This window comes from Zootoca vivipara, chromosome 1 (assembly GCF_963506605.1).
Source record: "Zootoca vivipara chromosome 1, rZooViv1.1, whole genome shotgun sequence".
Taxonomy (NCBI): Eukaryota; Metazoa; Chordata; class Lepidosauria; order Squamata; family Lacertidae; genus Zootoca; species Zootoca vivipara.
The window spans coordinates 6,412,232-6,432,654 of record NC_083276.1 but is presented as its reverse complement, the minus strand read 5'-3'; the positions used below and the strand labels follow the sequence as shown (position 1 = coordinate 6,432,654).

The 20,423-nt window shown below is 42.1% G+C and overlaps 1 protein-coding gene across 1 annotated transcript in view; it reads left to right on the top strand.

Moving 5' to 3' along the window:
* PELI2 (pellino E3 ubiquitin protein ligase family member 2) overlaps positions 1-20,222 on the top strand; it is an 81,521-nt gene extending 61,299 nt beyond the window's left edge. The window contains exons 3-6 of the mRNA XM_035103786.2: positions 7,316-7,417; positions 11,264-11,461; positions 12,990-13,178; positions 14,788-20,222. Coding sequence (XP_034959677.1) covers positions 7,316-7,417; positions 11,264-11,461; positions 12,990-13,178; positions 14,788-15,354 — 1,056 coding nt within the window. The 3' untranslated portion in view covers positions 15,355-20,222. The remainder of the gene's footprint in view (positions 1-7,315; positions 7,418-11,263; positions 11,462-12,989; positions 13,179-14,787) is intronic.
* The last annotated feature ends 201 nt before the right edge of the window (positions 20,223-20,423 follow it).

Here is a 20,423-nt window from a genome sequence, read left to right as displayed (position 1 = left end):
GGCAGGAAGAGACTTTCCTCTCCTCAATTACCAAAATTGCAGGGATTTTAGTAAATTGCACACCTCTCCCCTTAGCCCTGCCACGAAAGGGGATTTTAGTTCAGTTCTTGCAGATACATGAACACAACAAATCCGATTTTATGCTAGCATCGGGTATTTTCTTAATTGCTTCTTACGGCCATCATTAGAAGGAGGTCGGCTTCCGTTTTTACAACCTCTTTTCCATAAGCAAATTTCCTTAATTTTAATTCCAAAAAGTCCAAATTACTCACAGTCCGATCTTTTGCTGAATTTTCTTAGAAGAATTGTCCACCTCCACCTTCCAGTCACGCAGCTTCACACTCTCAGAGCAGCAATCTCAGTCTGTCCGCTGCGGTTCACCTCCTCGCTCTCGGGGGCTTAAACAAAGCCGATCTGGGGAAGAGAGAGCCCACAAATGGCGTCGCCAGACAAAATCTGTCCCCAAAAAGTTCGATTTGGGGCTTTTTAGGAGGGTTCGTTTCGCTTGAATGATTCCCTCCACCTCTGAAGCGCCGAGGTCCGCTCCGCTGAACGGACCCCTGACTGATCAAGATGGCGCGGTCAACCAGAAGCCCCAGAACTTATAAACCATCACTTTATTTTTCCTGCTCTGATCCCAATTTACAGTGGAATGTATGTATATTCATAGTTCTAATGAAGGATTTGGCATTATAGCTATTTGGGCTCAATAGTATGAGATCTAATCTGACATGTTTGGTCCTGATTGTTACCAGCTATGAGAGTCTCTTTCAATGAGTTAAAGGAAGCTAATATAGATAGTTGCACTATGCTGGTTCAACTGGTTTTGACACTATCCAAAATTGACTATCTTAGTTTTGCACAAAACCATGTGTTGTGGTGAGAGGACTCAACAGACAACTTTTCCTATGTCCGTCCATACCTTGTGGTGACTGCAGTTACCATACTTTTCCATGTACAAGACTAGGGTGTTGTTTTTTACTTAAAAATAATGTTAAGGGGGGGTAGTCTTATGCACAGGGGCAATCTTCCCCATTTTCTTAATTTTGAGTCCCCCACAATACACGGGGGTGTGTTATACACCAAAAAATATGGTAATTTTTCCATCATAGAGTAAAGAATCATTCAATTTCCACCTCCTTATTTCTGATTTCCACTCCGTTCTTAAATTCAGCAACATTGGGTTATGATCCGATAATGTTTTTGGTAATATTTTAATTTCCTGTATTCTCCTCAAAATATGGTAAATTTTCACTATCTCTCTCTGCCTGATGGTTCAATGAGTGGTTGGGGAGCAATTGTTATTGGAATAATTGAGCAATCTTCTCTGGATCTAAAGCAGACAGTTATGTGCCAAGTAAAGTATAAATTTTGTAAATTATTTCCTTTGAAGTTTTCTGTGCAGCCATTCCAAAGGGCAAGCCACTTCACCTGTTCAGAACAACTGCATGGTGTACCTCAGCAATGTTGGAGATTGGGGACAAGTACAGTTCAGACTATTGGAGAACTGTACATAAAAATCAAACTTCCTATATGTAGAAATTGAGCACAACCTAAAGTGTGCTCTCAAGCTCTCCCTTTTTCTCAATTGAAAATAAAAATGTAATTTAAAATTGATATGAAAATCACTTCCATTTTCAACCACAAATTTATAGGCATACCACAGTGGTGGGAGGACACACGGAAAATAGTATTATGGCTTCTGGCAATAACATCATAACACCACATAACTAAATAAATTTGGCTGTGTTGTTTTGAGCAGGTGAGAGCAATTTAAATGTATATGGACATTTTCACCAGAAGTGCAGAAAAACTCTCAAGGGAGGGAGATTTTGTGAGGTGGGGGTGAAGGCGCTGCCAAAATGTTCTTGAAAATAGTGAGTGAGTAGTTTTGACTTGGTCCTACTTTAAAAAGCATTTTTCACCTTTACGTTTTGCAACATTAAATTATACAGTGGGATTCAAAGTGTTTTAAGCGCTTCCAAAATGCACATGCTTAGCTGGAGTTATTTTTCAAAGACCTTATTTTGCAAGAAAAAACCACTGGAGATGGCCAGGTGTGTGGTTAAAAGCATGTGGGAATTCTTTTAAAAATGGTTTCTAATATTCTGCTTCAGATGGGCTTCCTTCTCGGCACTCAAAGCTCATGAGGTTTCCATGGCAATGTTCTCTTTTGCTAAAGGTTACCAGAAAATTACACTTAATGGCTTTATTGGCAATACAGATCAATTTCACTTCCCAGATTTACCGTTGTCTTACAACATAGAAGCAATAATTCTGGCCAATTAATTTTCATCTGGTATGTGTTTAACAAAGTAGCAATCTTCTCTACATATAAAGTGGTGGCAGCCCAAAGACACAAGGTGACACCCCTCGTGCGTCCATTTTAGCGCCCTCCTATTTCCAACGACTGCTGTTTAGCAAGGGGACTAGACTTGATAATGCCAGGGCCAGCCTAACCATGAGGCACACTGCAGCAGCTGCCTTAGGTGGTGGAACCCCAATGGTGGACACCCCTTGGGCATCCACCTGCCACCACCAGATTAAAGGAGCAGTGGCAGTGAGGGGGGACCGGCAATCTCTTGCTGATGCTGGGACTTCTCCAACAACAGTGGGAAGGCTTCTGCAGTGGCATTGGAGTCTCCCAAGTAAAACGTGCGTGGATTGGGGACCTCAGTGACTAAAGCCGTGTGTGTGTGTGTGTGTGTGTGTGTGTGTGTGTGTGTGTGTGATTAAGGCTAGGGTGAAAGGGCTGCTTTTGTTATAAAAGTAGTACTTTTAAAACTAAACAAAATAATAAAAAAATCCTTCTAGAAGAACCTTGGAGACCAACTAAGTTTGTCATTGGTATGAGCTTTCGTGTGAATGCACACTTCTTCAGATACACTGAAACAGAAGCACAATACTTTACATAACGCGTCCTACACACACATTTGATGGTATTTGAAAATATTCATTATTCTCATGACTTAGGGTTTTGGCTGCACTTTCAGGGGCTTAGCCCCATTTATGTCTGTTGTGTCCAATTAAGAATTGCTATTGACAATATGATATTAGCAATGTGTCACTGATGTGAATAGTGAGTTAGTTCATGCATTTCGAAAAAATAAATAGAAAGTGCTGCTGAATCGGGGAGTAGAGTGGGGAATGGCAACTAGCCATTCTGTTTTTGCTTCCGTAACCTAGGTTCCAGGAGCCATATGGAGAATAGCTTTTCTATCCCCAGTTTCTAATACAGGCATGTGCCCACCCCACCCCCCATTGGTAGAAGTGGCTCCTCAGTGAGAACGAGGCCTAAGAAAAACAGGGCATAGACCTTGATTTTTTTTATTCGTAGGAATCTTGTAGCCATAAATGCATGATGTGTCAAAATTCTTGCTGAACTTAATTGGGATTTTTTGGTTAAACTTTGAGCAGTTTTCTTTCTGCATGATGGGGTACCATATACTCTTAATTATATTAGTTCTGTACAGTGGAACCTCGGTTTATGAACACCTCGGTTTACGAATTATTGGTTTACGAACACCGCGGACCCATCTGGAACGGATTAATTCACTTTCCATTACTTTCAGTGGGAAAGTTCGCTTCAGTTTATGAACGCTTCAGTTTATGAACAGACTTCTGGAACCAATTACACCCATGCTTCGGGTTAAGTACGCTTCAGGTTGAGTACTCTGCGGACCTGTCTGGAACGGATTAATCCACTTTCCATTACTTTCAATGGGAAAGTTCGCTTCAGTTTAAGAACAGACTTCCGGAACCAATTGTGTTCATAAACCGAGGTACCACTGTATTTTGTTTACAAAAATCAACCATTTTTAGTTCAAGTTGTTATACAGGTCCTCAGTTTTAATGATTCCAAATACCACAGCTTTCTTATTTGTTAAGCAAAATGACCAGTTGAACAACATCTGTTAGTAATAGTTAACAATGAATCTATATAGATGGTCTAGAGAACCAACAGACATATAAAGGGTTTAGGAAAATAACAAAAGTAAATCTGTGAGTGGTTATTTTAACAAGAACCAAATATTGATTTAAGAAGTGGAGTTTGAACATTAGCAATATGCTATAGGATATTTAGAATAAATGAGAAATTTTCACCAGGTCTTAAATGTCAGCTCATGCATCAGTTGGATTTGTGTGGAAGTCTGCCATGGCCTTTCACAAGCTAATGAGGACAGAATTCCACTCTAGTACCCTAGGCAGCAGAGCTAAAAATAACTTATTAGGAATATCCTGCCCCAATTAGTTCCCTAGAGAGAAAGGAGTCAAATTTGCTTGAACAATTGTCATTCATATTAATGATTCCAAATTCTCAGTTTAAATGGGATGGGGCACTAGAAAAATAAAAATGAATTTGTTTCACCAAAGCAGCATTTTGTGCCAGACTCTCACTTAGCATCTTATTTTGTTTTCCAGTTGTGTATAGCATTGGGCTGCTCGTTTTCTGCTATGCTGCCCTTATTCTTAAGCATGTTCAGACTAGGATCCAGAGTTTGTCATGATTATGGCACTTTTCTTTGGCAGTTCAATCCTAACAAGCCACCTGAGTCCTTGACTATGTAAATCAGGCTACTATGCCCGGTAAAGCTGCTTAGACTCCTTTTCTAATTATAAGCAGGTGTCTCGTTGCAGTTTGCCCTTCCATGTGGGCTAGTAGCTTCTGTAGACACAAAGGTCTTTTAACTAGTCTCTCAGTCCCTTGCACCCTTTATCAAGCCAAGTCATCTGTAAAGCCTTCATCAAAGTGAAGTCTGTTTCTGACCTGTACAGATGGTAACCCTATATTGTTCCCAATTTATTACTGCAGCAGAAATCAAAAGGGCACAGTCTTAGGGAGGAGAGAACCCCTTGAAGAAGAAGAAAAAACTTAAAGCTAAGGCAGGTTCAAATGCACTCACCATTCTCTACTTTTGAGCATTTTTTACTCAAGAAAGGTAAAGGGACCCCTGGCCATTAGGTCCAGTCGTGACCGACTTGCGCGCTCATCTCGCGTTATTGGCCGAGGGAGCTGGTGTATAGCTTCCAGTTCATGTGGCCAGCATGACAAAGCCGCTTCTGGCAAACCAGAGCAGCACATGGAAATGCCGTTTACCTTCCCGCTGTAGCGGTTCCTATTTATCTACTTGCATTTTGACGTGCTTTCGAACTGCTAGGTTGGCAGGAGCTGGGACCAAGCAACGGGAGCTCACCCCGTCACAGGGATTCGAACCGCCGACCTTCTGATCGGCAAGCCCTAGGCTCTGTGGTTTAACCCACAGCGCCACCTGGGTACTTTTTACTCAGTACCACACACAAATTCAGTAACCTTCTGAAACCCCTGAAAGAAGAGCCTCTGGTACTATCTTGGTGCATCTCAGAATGTTATGTTAAGACTTTTCATTGAGCAAGGATGCCAACTTGAATAAAATATATGGGGGGGCAGGTAAGCCCTGCCCTGCAGAACCCATCAGAAGATGGAGCGTACACATACCATTTGAATGGCGGTGTCCATTAACTTTGGGGGCTCCCAACCACCTCAGATATGGGAGTGGGGGCTGAAGAGACCTCAGAGCCTAGGAGTTGGCTCCTATGTCTTTGAATATTTCGCAGTACCTTGTATAAACTCCAGTCCTAAACAATCCTTTAATTGTTTGCATAGCCACTTGGGGCCATTTAGAATATTACTTGGCAACAAAATTGGTTTGTCACAATGTGTGTGCTCAACAAGAAGACACGCTTTGTATGAAGCGTGTGTTTCTCTTAACTATTTGGGGTTTTCTGCAGTTGTACTTTACATCATTAGGTATATGCTTAATGCATCTTAGGTGTGCACCCAAACAAATAAAAACCAGTGAAATTGCCCTTACCATCCAATGGCTGAGAGGCCCTGAGTGTTGGCTGATATTCTTTCAACTTTATTCCACCTCTAACCAAATATCTAAACAGACAGAGACAGAACAGAATTTAGGGTCATTTATCTCTAGTGAACTGGCTGTCAGGCTCTGTTCTCTTTTATGGAAAGTTCCAGCTTTTGAAGCGTATCTGTCACCACTGTGGGTTCATCATTCCCCTTTATTATGGGAGGGTCCTTAGCTCAGTGTCAGAGACTGGTCAGTTAATGTCAGCTAACTGCTTTTTATTTAACTGCGCTTCAAAGAAGCTACCTTAGTAAAATTGCTTTCAAAAATCATTTCTGGATAAAAGCCAAAGGAGAAAAGGGTGGGATTCAGCTAATGGGTTCCATCAGTGGAAGTCCTATGAGAAGATTTCCTCTTGTGCAATGGGGCTTTCCCCCATTTCCCCCCCTCACTGGGGGGGGGGGAGGGCGTGTTGGAAAAATCCCTGCAACAGCATGCGGGAGGAGAAGGGGGAAATAGTTCTGTCTGGGAAGCCAAAATGCCTGCCCTGGCTGGAACAATCACATTGAATTCCACCCAGAACATAGTTAAAAGCTATGGGTGGTAGTCAGTTAAGTTTTACTCATAGTAGACCCATCTGGTCCATGGGGTCACGAAGAGTCGGACACGACTAAACAACAACAGAACTTAAAGAACATGGTAAGCCACATTGATTTCAGTAGGTTTACTCTGAGTAAAACTTAGCTGACTACTTTTCTAACTTATTTGTTTATAAAAAAATAAAGTTAATTTCATTTGTGATTAGCACAGTTATCAAGCAAGTTGATTAAAATACCTTTTTGTTCTAAAATGCTTTTAAAATATCTGACCAGTATTTGGCAGATTTTACAAATCTGTTTTCACCTGTCGCTCAGTACATGAATACTTTTCGGTTTGGTGTCTGAAATCTCTAGTTAAAGACTCTCTAGAAGCAGAATAGGCCTGGAAAAGATACCTGTCTTTGAAAGTCACTGCTCCTTCAAGGCATCTGGGTTAGATTTGGTACTAGACATGGTAAAGAAAAGCTTCACAGGCTGTTTTTGTTTTTTGTTTATGAAAGTGAGTCATTTGAAAAAATTGTGTGCCCAAAAGAGAGAAAGTGTGAAAAGTGAAACTTGCACAGTTGCATTCAAGATTCATTTGTCTTGCTTCTAGCCTGGTTTGTTTGTTTGTTAAAGGACAGATCTTTGTAATTTTCTGTCCATAAGCAAGAGCTTTGCTCGTTTGGGGGGGGGGGTGTCACACCTTGCATGGGAAGTCCCTTAGCAAGGAGCCAGAGTGCTCTTTGTTGTGATCCAGATAAACAAATTGAATCAGCCTGGATAGGGTGAAACTCGGTAATGGCTGTAACAGCATTTACAAATGTTGAAGTGATGTGCTTTTCCCTGACTCAGGTGTTACTTAAATAAAGCAGGAACTGTCTTATTCCACAGGCCATCAGTTGTAAAGGGCAGCACAGTATATCCTACACGTTGTCAAGAAGCCAGACGGTGGTAGTGGAATATACACACGACAAAGATACAGATATGTTTCAGGTAAGTGCATTTGCAGGACCTAAAAACAGCTGTTTGTGGGCTTTTATAGTGTATTTCCTGTGTATCCACACATGGTCTGGGAAAATCCCTAAGTGAAGATATCCTGAAATGGCTTACAGAAATGGTGTCCTGGAGTACAGGGTTTATTCTCAGAAGTTGCTCTCTCTGAAGGAAGGGTCTTACCTGCTGGTTGCTACATGGGCAGGTTGGTTTTAGAAGTGCACACTGGGAAGCTTTTGGTACATGCAGCAAAGTATGTGCTTTGTGTGCCATATGTGCACACTAACTACTTGCACGCTTGCTTTTTCTGACACTGAAAAGCTTTTCCACTATCTCACTCTGAACTGTTACAGCTCTTTTTTTTGCTCAACGTGTCATGCTTTCAAAATGCACTCCTGGCTTTTGTTGTTGACAAAAGTGTAAAGGCATATTACAGGCCTTTCAATAATAATCTTGAGCCTGGACTGTGTCCCACTCTTGCTCTTTTGAAAGTACTCCCAGTGGGAACTGGTGGTGGCTGCATTATTTATATTTTCATTTAGTGATGCTCTCTAGGTCTTTCCAATGACATACTCATTCAGCAGTAAATATACTGAGTTACAGATGCTCAAAAATAGGTTGTTGGTTTTCTTCCAGGAGCACCAACAAAACCATTACTTAAACACATTGTTTCAGATTTTCATTCATGGCAGAGGTAGTTCTGGAGTGTTTAGACAGTGGGTGGGTTCATCAGTTTTTCTTTGTTCCTGCATGTACCTAGATTCAATTAAAATACTTTCTGCCACATCCGTATGTGCTTCACAGAGATGAGAGGTCTCTTGTGCTTTCAAAGCACAGTGCGTACTAGAATATTGCTTGTTAATTTTCAAACCTGCCTGTCTTTTGGAAAACTCAGCATATTACATGGAGCTCCCAGTGTTGTCCTATTCTTCCACCATGCAGGTCCATTTCTCTTTAGGTTCACTAGTCTTCGGGGATTAGGTGCTCCTTCATCCATTCGCAGATAGTATACAGTACTATCTTACGCCACACAAAATACTGTATTTTTATGCTGCGAACCATCCTGAGATCTATAGATAAAGGGCAGTATTGAAATTTTATTACAGTCATACCTCAGGTTGCGTCTGCTGCAGGTTGCGTTTTTCCAGTTTACGAATGCGGCGGACCCGGAAATGTTTACTTCTGGGTTTCGCCGCATGCACAGAAGCATTCTTCGCACATGCGCAGAAGTGCTCTATCATGCTTTTGCGCATGCACGAAAGTGCTGCTCGGGTTGCGGACTTCTCGGGGTCTGCAACCTGAGGTACCACTGTAATTTATTTATTAGTAATATGCAATCCTATACTGTACATATCTGGGCTTTCTGAGAATGCCAATTTGTACTGGAAATGCAAGGCTCATGTTTGGGATAAATATTTCTAAAATGAGCTGACAGTGTGTTGATTGGTTCATAAACTGTAGGATTTTCAGCTGGGTGTGATTTGTTTTGGGGCAGGGAGAAATACAATGTTCCACGTTGGCTCCCTTTATGCCAACACTCTGTGGTTTTGCTTTCTGGCAAGCTGTTCCTTGCATTGATCACCCCACTTGAGCCAAAGTTATTGAATATCTTCAAGGGGTGAAGTGGTTGTGTTATGCTAGTTCGAATGTGTGAAGCTTTCTAGGCGATTTATCTTTCAAATGTTGGACTATTACAGTTGGGCTTTAGACATAGAGGGGCTGGGGGGGGGGGAGTTGGTAATTCCTTAACTGTTGAACTAAGAACATAAGAACTTGCTGAATCTGCCAGTGGCCCATATAGTCCTACCCTGTTCTCACAGCCGCCAGTCAGTTTCCCCCCTGAAGCCTGCAATCTTTTTAAAGCCTGCATTTTTTAAAGAGAAAAAGACAGTGGAAAGGGGCAGGCATCCAGGAATGAAAACTTCGACAATCCCACTCACCATTGAACCCGATGTGTTTTGACAATACACGATTTGGCTTTATGCACTATTTCTGGACCACAATCCCAGCGTAAATTGAAAGTCACCTGTACTAGATTTTCATCTTTTCTACAGAGGTGCTTGATTAGCATTTTAGTAGAATAAAGTAAGAAGGCTTATCCTTGCTACTCTGTCTTCCACAGCAAATATTTCTAGCAAAGAATAAATCTGACAGAATTTTGCAGTTAGAATGTTTCATAAACTCAAATGACACAGCAAAACAGCACAACCATGTACTGTACCTTGATAGTCAATGTCAAATATTAGAACACAGCTTTAAATAGAATTCAGCTTTGGAAGAAAGAATCCATGTGATTCAGATATTTAATCTGATATTTAATTTGCTGCATGTTTCTTTCCAATTCTTAGATGCACAGAGACCCAATCTGCTGTTGTCTAGGAAGTTCGTAAGTCTGGTTTATGGCTCCAAGAAGGCAGCTTCTTACATTTTGTGCTCCTAAAATATTTCATAGAAAGGTGGAGCCATGAGCACGTATGCATGGTGCAATATAGCTCCCTCTCTGTGTGAAATGATTTCCTTGGAAGGTCGGCGGTTCAAATCCCCATGACGGGGTGAGCTCTCGTTGCTCGGTCCCACCTCCTGCTAACCTAGCAGTTCGAAAGCATGTCAAAGTGCAAGTAGATAAATAGGTACCGCTACAGTGGGAAGGTAAACACCGTTTTCGTGCGCTGCTCTGGTTTCGCTAGAAGTGGCTTAGTCATGCTGGCCACATGACCCCGAAAAACTGTCTGCGGACAAACGTCAGCTCCCTCGGCCAGTAAAGAGCGCCGCACCCCAGAGTCATTTGCGACTGGACGTAACTGTCAGGGGTCCTTTACCTTTACCTTTTAAGAGACGTTAGGAGAAATTCATTACTGTGCTAAGGGATTGTTCTACCATGGCAAGCGATTTCAGCTTGTCAGATAGAGTGACACCCCCCCCCCTGCGCCAATGCACCATGCTGTTCTAGGCGTTCTCCCCTCAAAAGATCAGAAACTATTTTGGTGGGAGCCATACGAGGAGAGGAGGGGGAAAGTTCCACTGAGCAGGCCTTTGCTAATGGAACTCATTAATTGAACCCATTGTCTTATAATTAGTATTCTAGGGTGTCTTAAAAGTAATTCAGGATACTTAACATTGGTTTGTAGAGTGGATCTTTTAAATCTAAAAACAGACAAAAACTTTTATACATTTTTGTGGGGAGCGGGGTGGGGGTGTCTTCTGAGGGGCTTGCTTTCATTTCAAGCCATTCAAATTTTGAAGGTACCCCATGTAACTAAAACAGTTTTAGAATGAGAGCAAGATGCCTACTTATTGTTGATTTGTGGATAATACTTGAATCTACCTGAATGTACAAGTTACCCATAAAGGTAAAGGGACCCCTGACCATTAGGTCCAGTCGTGACCGACTCTGGGGTTGCGAAGCTCATCTCGCGTTATTGGCCAAGGGAGTTGGCGTACAGCTTCCATGTCATGTGGCCAGCATGACAAAGCCGCTTCTGGCAAACCAGAGCAGTGCACGGAAACGCCGTTTACCTTCCCGCTGTAGCAGTACCTATTTATCTATTTGCACTTTGACGTGCTTTCGAACTGCTAGGTTGGCAGGAGCTGGGCCCGAGGAACAGGAGCTCAGCCCGTCACGGGGGTTTTAACCGCCGACCTTCTGATCGGCAAGCCCTAGGCTCTGTGGTTTAGATTTTGCTTATTTAAGGTTTCACATGCTCTCACATTGCATAGTTCTCCAAAGATTCAGTCAGTCAGTCAGTCAGTTTATTATGTTTTAGCAAACAACCTTTCTACACATAATGTTTAACGCTACAATATCATCTAAGGTATTTCTCTAAAATGTGTTTTCAATGTCTTCAGGTTGGCAGATCGACAGAGAGCCCCATAGATTTTGTTGTAACAGATACAATTTCTGGCAGTCAAAATGGTGATGAAACGCAGATCACCCAAAGCACCATCTCTAGGTTTGCGTGCCGCATTGTCTGTGATAGGAACACACCATACACAGCCAGAATCTTTGCAGCAGGATTTGACTCTTCTAAAAACATATTCCTTGGGGTAAGTACATGTAGTTTCTCTGCAAGCCTCTCTGTCATGATAACTTGTTGTATAAATCAGCCCTCTTATCACATGATGGCTGCTGGCATTCAACTGCAGATTATTTTTTTCTTAATATGAACACATAGTACATAGGAAACTGTCAGATTATTGTCCATTTAGCCCAGCATAGTCTACTCTGAGTGGCAGCAGCTCTGCAGCGTCTCAGTCCAAAATCTTTCCTATCACTTGCTACTTGATCTTTTTAACTGGAGATTCCAGAATATCAATTTGGGATCTTCTCCATGCAAGACTATGTGCTGCATCATGAGCTAATGTTACCATAGAAAATCTGGTAACCCTTTACTTCCTCATTGCAATGTGGAATCAAGTGCCCAATTGGGCAAAATTGATGATAGAGGAGGTGATGGAATGCTAGTGGAATTGCAAAAAGGCCCATCCTTCCATATGCTTGAGAGGTGCTGGAACTGCTATCTGTAAACTTGGTTACCATGCTGAAAGAGGAGGTCCAGCAACTTGAGGCCCACCTGTCCACACTTCAAGCCATCGGGTAACATGAGGACATTCTTGCTAGACTAGAGTGGACTGTCCTGGAACAGAGATGTAGGCAGGGTACCCCTAGGGAGGAGGAAGATTGCCCAATTCAGGAGACAATCCTCTGGAGGAACATGACACAAAAAGTAGGACTATCAGGAGCCATGCTGTGTCTCTGGAGCTACAAAATTGATTCTATGCCCTCACCTCGGACACTGATTCTTGGCCAGAGAAGCAAGAACATTGGTTGCAGACCTCAGAACACATCAAGGTGGCAGGGTGGCAGCAGAAGGTACAGCGTACAGAACGATTCCTGCTGCTTCCCAGAGAAGGAAGAGACGTGTGGTGGCGGTGGCAGGTGACTCCTTATTGAGTGTTATAGAGGCAGCAGCAGTGTGTGGAAGAATGACTCATGGTTTCAGTTGTCTCTACACAAATGCACAGAGTACTGTATGAGAAACAAGCAAGAAGAGCTTGAGCTCTTAATACAGGATGGCAAATATAGGCTGGTGGGATGAGACTCATGAATGGAATGTAGAAATTGAGGGGTATAACCTGCTCAAATGGAATAGATCAAACAGGAAGGGGGGAAGAGCTGCTCAAATGGAATAGATCAAACGGTAAGGGGGGAAGAGTAGCATTATATGTAAATGATGTGTGCACTTGTGAAGAGATCCATGGCTTGGAACATGGAAGGCAGATTGAGAGTAGGGAAGGAGGCAGTTTTTCAGATAATTGGGGCTAGGCCTCTGATATAGAGGCAAGCTGGTTTTTTAGCCAAACTATTAGTAATAGTTGTAATTGTGTGCAGATGTTTACTTTGCTGTTCTGTGCTAAATGTTGAGTTTAGAATTCGAAGCAGCCCTTCCTTTATTACAGCTATTTTTCTTTGGGAAGCTTACTTGTGGTTGCAATCTTGAATACCGTTACAAGTTTTGAATGTGGAAAGGCTGAGTAATTTATCTTTTATTCCTTCCTGTGGCCTTCTGTATAGGAAAAGGCAGCAAAATGGAAGAATCCCGATGGACACATGGATGGATTAACAACCAATGGCGTTCTAGTCATGCATCCCAAAGGAGGGTTCACTGAAGAATCGAAACCGGGAGTCTGGCGGGAAATTTCAGTTTGTGGTGATGTGTATACTCTGCGTGAAACAAGATCTGCTCAGCAAAGAGGCAAACTAGTAAGTTGGGAAGTTCATGATAGCGGTTTAATTTCAGATCTTTCTCGCCATATTCCTCCATATTACTCAAATTGGCTTCCATATGAAAAGAAACCATAATTAAAAATGCAACCTGGTAGCATAAGGAATAAAGCAACAGAAACAATACAGCAAACAAAGCACTAATCCTCGAGTCCTAAAGATATCCTAAATAAAACTGTCTTAGCACCAGGAGAAAGGGGCCAGAAAGACCTGTGTTAATTATTAACAGTTAATTATTGAGATAACAGCCCTTAAGATATAATAATAATTGAATACTTATTATTTATATGCTGCCCGTCTGGGTTGCCCCACCCATGCTGGCCAGCTTCCAAGAATCTGTAAAACTACAGTAAAAATATACTGATCCTAGGCCTAAAGCTCAATGTTGCCTTTTTCAATTAAGCGTAGAAGCAGCTAATAAGCCACTGAAGTTGGGGTAATAATTCTGTTGGGTGCCCCCCCACCAGCTTCCCCACACCACACCAGTAGTGTTTTGCACTACTTGTAGCCTCGGTGGCAGCCCCCATAGAGCATGTTGCAGTAATCTCACCTTGATGTTACCAAAGTGTGCATGATGGTAGCCAAATCTTTCCATACCACTGGGAATTGTGCCTTACCGGGCTCACAGTGGTTGCTTTGTGGTATGTCACAGGTTAACTTGAATGGTGGCTTAATGTTTTGTCCTATCCTGCGGCCTTAAAGGGGGGGGGGAATCCATCTTGCTCCAAAAATGGAATGTCTCCTTAATGCTAGGCAGAAAATGCTGCTTTGCATTCTTCTCAGCCTGCAGTTTCTGTGATGGATGGTTCTGACCATGACTGTGAGAGTCTGCAGTATGACCTTTCTGCCTCATTTAAATCCAAACTTGTTGCTGACGAATTGTGTGCCAAAAGAACAAAAGTTTCAGGAGAGTTTTAGTTTTGAACACGAGGCGCGTGACAATCTTGGAAGAAATTCCGGCCTTGTCTCCTAATATGTTGATTGTGTGAAGACATGCCTATTGGCGATCTTTTGCACTTTTTGGCCACAGTGTGTACAATTGTGGCCAGACTCACTGTGCATGCATATACTCTTGCCAACTTGCCATGTCATTCCTCTGACAAAGTGGGCTTTGTTACAGTAAATGTGTTTAGACTTATAAGAGGCCACAAGGCCCTTGCCACAACAACATAGTATCATAGCTATCCTGCAGGATCTGTCAAAAGATATTACTCTTGTTCATGCAGTTACATCAGTTTACATGACACATTGAGTGACATGTGCATCGTAAGTTCCACTCCTTTTGCCTAATTTAGCAGTAAGCAAGACAACAGTTGAGAAGGAAAGGGAGATACCAGGACAGAAAGGAATTTGGATTTGCTTTTTTTGTTTAATCTGTAGCAGCTTGCTATAGAGGAGGGGCTATTGCATCAACATTTCTACATAAAATACATGTAGGAGAACAGAAGAAAGCTGAACACTACATTGGATGTACAAAAGGCTGACAGAAAAGGGGTGTGTGTGGAAAATGCATTGCGTGGGGTGGGGTCACTTCACTTCAGAACGAATTAGCTGTCAAACCGTTCTCCATCCCCGTCTGCCCTTTTAGGTAGAAAATGAAACCAACGTCCTGCAAGATGGTTCTCTCATTGATCTGTGCGGAGCCACGCTCCTGTGGAGAACAGCAGATGGCTTATTTCATACACCGACTCAGAAACACATAGAGGCTCTACGGCAAGAGATCAATGCAGCGAGGCCCCAGTGTCCCGTGGGGCTGAACACGCTGGCGTTTCCCAGCATCAACCGCAAGGAAGTGGTGGAAGAGAAACAGCCCTGGGCTTACCTCAGCTGTGGCCACGTCCATGGCTATCACAACTGGGGGCACCGTAGCGACACAGAAGCCAACGAGCGTGAGTGTCCTATGTGCAGAACCATTGGTCCCTATGTGCCTCTCTGGCTCGGGTGCGAGGCAGGCTTTTATGTTGATGCTGGTCCGCCAACATATGCTTTCACCCCTTGTGGGCATGTGTGCTCGGAGAAGTCTGCCAAATACTGGTCCCAGATCCCACTGCCACATGGTACTCATGCATTCCATGCCGCCTGCCCTTTCTGCGCTACCCAGCTGTCCGGAGATCAGAACTGTGTCAAACTTATTTTTCAGGGTCCAATTGACTGATGACACCATTTTACAGATGATCACGATAAAGCTCACATGGTTAACAATTTACTGTGAAGATAAAGAATTTGCCACTAACTCTAGATTTTACCTTTTTATAGGATTGTTATTAATGAGGGCTTTTTTGGGGGGGGGGGAGAAATCAGCTGGGAGTAATGTGGAGTGTGGTGATACACTGATACCTGGATCCAAACAGATATCAGTGGCATTGCATGCTCAACAGAAGCATGTTCATGATGACATCTTCTTGGTAAAATTGTAGTATATTTGTAATATTTTTTTCTTAGTACCCTTGATCAGAAGAAGGAAAAAAAAGATACCAATGTCTTAATGATTTTTTAATCTTGGATTTTTTAACAGAAATGCTTTTCTTCTAAACTTTGACAAGCCTTTAAGACACATATTTTTTCAAGCTAAAAGGAGCATACAGAATGTAATTTGTCTGTCCTTTTCTCTCTCTCTCTTTTTAATTTGCAATATAATTAACTTGAATAGTTCATTCTCAAAGAGGATGTACTGAATGTGTGAGCAAACCTGGGTGAATGTTCACTAGATACATGCATTAAACAAGCCGTGAACACGAAAGGTTGGCTTCATAAACAATAGCACAAACATATTATGGAATTCTGCAGTGTGGCGTGTAATGCAGCTGTCCAAAAAGAAAGAAAAAATACTCAAAATTACTTGAAATTTGGAGGTCGCTGTCACTTCACATATTAATGTATTTTTGACACAGAAGTTACCCTTGCATGTTCTTCCTGTATTTAACATTACACGTGAAACATAATGTGGGAAGATTTAAGATATGGGTTATCTGGTCCAACAGATGTGTTAGGTCACGTTTTTTGATGTGCAAAAAGATTAGTTTGCTTCTGACTTTCCTGAGACAGCACAACTCTCTGACAGCCAGTGTACTACCATCCTGCCCTGTGTTTTATAGACTTCACACCAACATTAAGCTAATTTGTGACCAACCTTGAGCCCCTTCATATGTTGTCTTAGTGTTGCAAGAGCCACTTTTCTGTGGCTTCATCCTACTGTGTGTTTGAATGACTTTGTTATATGGCTGTGCTGTGTTGTGCATGCCCTTCCCACCAAGGCTGGTCTTGTCTATATGGCTCCATCATTTTCTGGTGTTGCTGCAGCACCATGGGTTGAAGCCAATGAAAACTGGCTCTTTCACCAATGTGGGAACATGGGGATTTGCGATAACATGAAAACAGCTTTCATGAAAACCCAGGGGTGGTAAGGCACAATATATTATCAGCCTTTTTCAGCTTTGCATCTGATGCAATTTGTGTTGCTTTTTACATATATGCAGTTCACAGTTTTCTGTCTGTTTCTAATTCTGCCTTTTTGGCTTCATTGCCACTTGATATAGTTTCCCGTTGCATGTCTTGGGCCCGTGAGCAAACTGACTTGTTATAAATCCAGTTATTTAAGTGGCTGCTTTGCTACACCAGCAAGAAGGTTTCGGTCGGCTCTCTTGCAAAACATAACACACGCTGGCCATGATGTGATGGCTGGTTTGGGACACTCTTTGAGTCTTAAACATTCAAGTCACCACGAATCCTCCTACAGATGGTTAAAAATTTGGTAGCTATTTTGAGATCAGTAATTAAAAATAAGCTGTTTTGCTGAGCTTCCTTCTATGATGCTGTCCAATGTGCAAACAATCCTTCAATAGTTTAACACAGTTTATTAACTTTTCAGTTTGCCATCTGTCCTCCTCCCCCCCTTCTCTATTTTGAGATTCAGAGAAACACCAAATGTTACTATTAAATACCCAGAATTAATTCATTCCCTATGTGGTTTGAAATTCCTGGTTTGAAGTGGGTGGGGTGGAGTTGTGGGAAAGGAGGTAACTCAGTGCTCATTGTGAACTGACTGGGATTTCATGTACTATAATGCCCTTACCACATTTGCATTTTCATCTGCTTGGGGTATTTTTATGCTTCTCCATTCCCCCCCCCCACCGTACTTGTGGTATCAGAGGTATTTGTTCTTCAATGTTGACATGAAAAAAGAACCCACAGGGAAAAATTAATTGCACATCTGAAGTGATTCTGGCTGTTTGGATCTCCATTTTGTTAAATTCACAGCAACCCCTTGCTATGTGTGTGCCCTTTGTATAAATATATAATTTATATGATTTTAATATATTGTGTATATACTTGAACTGGCCTGTTCATATTTTGGATGTAATATTGTTTTATAGTTAACCTTTTAAACATTTTCAGATGTTCATTGCCCACTGGGTGATGGGGCATGTTGTTTTTATCTGCTGCTGTTTAATACAATTTTGCTGTATAAAAAAGCTCAGCATTTTAAGTTGATGCACCAATTTCTTTTGTTTGGAAAGATTTCACTCACTCTGCTGCATTTTCTGTCAAATGCCATACTCCGTAGCTTGCCTGCCCCACTCAGTAGGTTGGGAAATAGGGCCAATTGTTTTATAAACACTTTGTCCTAGTGCCTTTTTAAAATGAGTGCTCCTCACCTTTGATAATCCTCAAGACAAATGTGTAGCGCAGATTCTGACGATAACCCTGTTTTTGTGTCACAGTTTGTAAGGTTTGCAAACCCCATCCTGATCTTTTATCATAGGTGCCTCAGACCCCTCCTTTATTCTTTCTGCTGCTCTCCAGGCTCTGTTATCAAGAGGCCTTTTGCCGACTGGCAAAATATCATAAAATCAGAGTTTTGAAATCTGCCTTGCTTGCCAACTCCAAGGGCAGAAAAACACAGTAGCGATGACTCAGGCCCTGCTCAGGTGTAGAATATTCCCACAATTAGGTTTCTTTCCATGTGTGAATGTATACCTAGAGATTGTTCCCCCTTCAGTTGTGGATTACATTGAAGCTACTCCAGACTCTTTCAAGAAGGATCCATTGGACAGTCCAACCTGTGATTCTGAATCCTTTTTTGTGACTTGGGTTCCACACGGTGACAGGTGCGCCTAGTGGGCTTCTTTGAGAAACAAGAGGAACCGATTTACTGTAACATTAATGTCCAAAGTGTTGGATTCACCCCTGTTTACATTGCATTTTTGTGAGAAAGAGAGTGATGTTGGAACAGTTGAAAGATTTCCCAGCTTTCCATAATGCTCAGGCTGTGTTTCAGTAGCTCTGAAGCACTGACTTCTCTGGCATGCTCATTTCCATAAAGTTTTCTGGTGTTCTGTATATCCAAAGAGTTGTCCAAATTGCATTGCTTTTCGCTCTTCATGTAGTTCCTATACTTCCTAGTTGAAGTTTAGATTATCCCAGACTTTACCATGAGTGGCAAAACTAGTGTATAACATCTCTGTTGTGCTGCCATGAATGTCAGGGTTTGAGACCACGTTGAATCCAGACTCATGCTCCAATGCCGATTAGCACGAGAAACACTGAAGTCAGAGGAGTTAAGTTCTCTCCGAATCAATCCAGATTTTGTTGAACAAAGTCTCATTGTGGCTAACACGAGTGAGTGATACTGCTGGTGTGTAAGGCATAGGTAGACTTCACAATTTTTTGCCATTGAAAGCTTTCATACCTTTCTGTTGTAAGACGTTGACTGGTTTAGTAAACAACAGTTTTGCGTATGTTGTGTGCATCTGTCTCCGAAAGCATCATAACAATATGAAATCTGTTTTTTTTTTCCACTGAACTGTTCTTTTTTAGCTGCTTCCAAACAAGCTTTGGCTAAACTCCAACTTCTGGCTCTAAACGTTTTTCCTGCTGATGTTTGTATGTCTTTCTCACTATTTCTAGGTAGAAAGTACAGGAGCAGTTAATGTCTGTAGAGAGGAAGTTCATTTTGAACTATCATATTGCCTAAGATCGATTTATGATGGCTACATGTTCCATGGAGGTTGGCTCGCCAGTTCCAGATAATCCTTTTCGGTGCACCTGTTTTTAGAGAATAGCCTAATTTAGAAAATCCAGAATAGTTTACTCTTCTAGCCCCAGCTCTCCTTTTTGCCCCAAATTTGATTTTAAATGGGCGTGCCTTAACCAGTCATATCAACGCCATGATCCAAACGGCACTGGAAAATAATTTGAGCCCAGCAGCAACTCTGGTCCCTTAAAAATTCTAAATTTAGTGAACAGCCCTAAATTGTTCTTGAGGTGTACGTTTCCCCTGCAGAGGTCAGCAAACCATTTCCCTTTAAAATAAGCACAACAAACAAAAACTCCTATCGATCCCAAGTTGCTTATGCAAATTTCTCCTTGGCCTCACTGAGAAGCTTGCTTGGGGGTGTGAAAAGAGCATTGTTTTGAGAGAGGTGGTTGCTTTGCAGCAAACCAAGCAAGGAGTCTTGTGGCACCTTAAAGAATATCAAATTTATTGTGGCATTAGCTTTCAGAGACTCAAACACACTTTGTCAGGCTTGATGAGCCCATGAAAGCTTGTGCCGCGATAATTTGCCCCAATATTTTGTGTAGTTTAGAGCACTTTCTAGTTTTTGATAGCTGTTGATCTTGCTGGCACAGAAAATGCATGTGATAGTTGTTTGAAGGGCAATCTGGAAGGAAGAGCAAAGCAGGGCAGTGGGTAGTTGTGGAATCTGAGTGTTTTGGGATTTTAACCTAGCCAACCTGTGCTGTTTCTTGACCAATTTGAATGGTGGTGGTGTTTAACTTTGTCAGAAAAGCCCATTTCAGAGTGTTTGATGTGAGAAAGAAAGGGGATCAAAGTACTTGATCTGCTCTGAGTCGTAAACAGGAGGTGACTGTGGGCTGAGATGGTCACCCAGAAGTCATGAAAAGCATTTATTTTATTTTATTTTATTTTGCCACTTCTCTTCCCCAACAATGGCAATACCATTTTAGTCTTGTTTCAGACCATAGCACACAGGCTCTGACGTCAGCTTCCAGATACCTGCTGAGTACTGTCTTGAACAAGCAGTGGCTCACCCCCTCTGATGCCCCCTGACCAGCCTGATCTTCAAGGTTCCTTCAACCAAGGTGCCAGGGATGGAATCTGAGACTGTTTGCCTGCAAAGCCACGCCTTTGCCAATGAGCTATGAATTTTCCTGAGACTCCTATGGTAGTTTGCTATGTATCTGAGAGAGATTTCAGCAGCA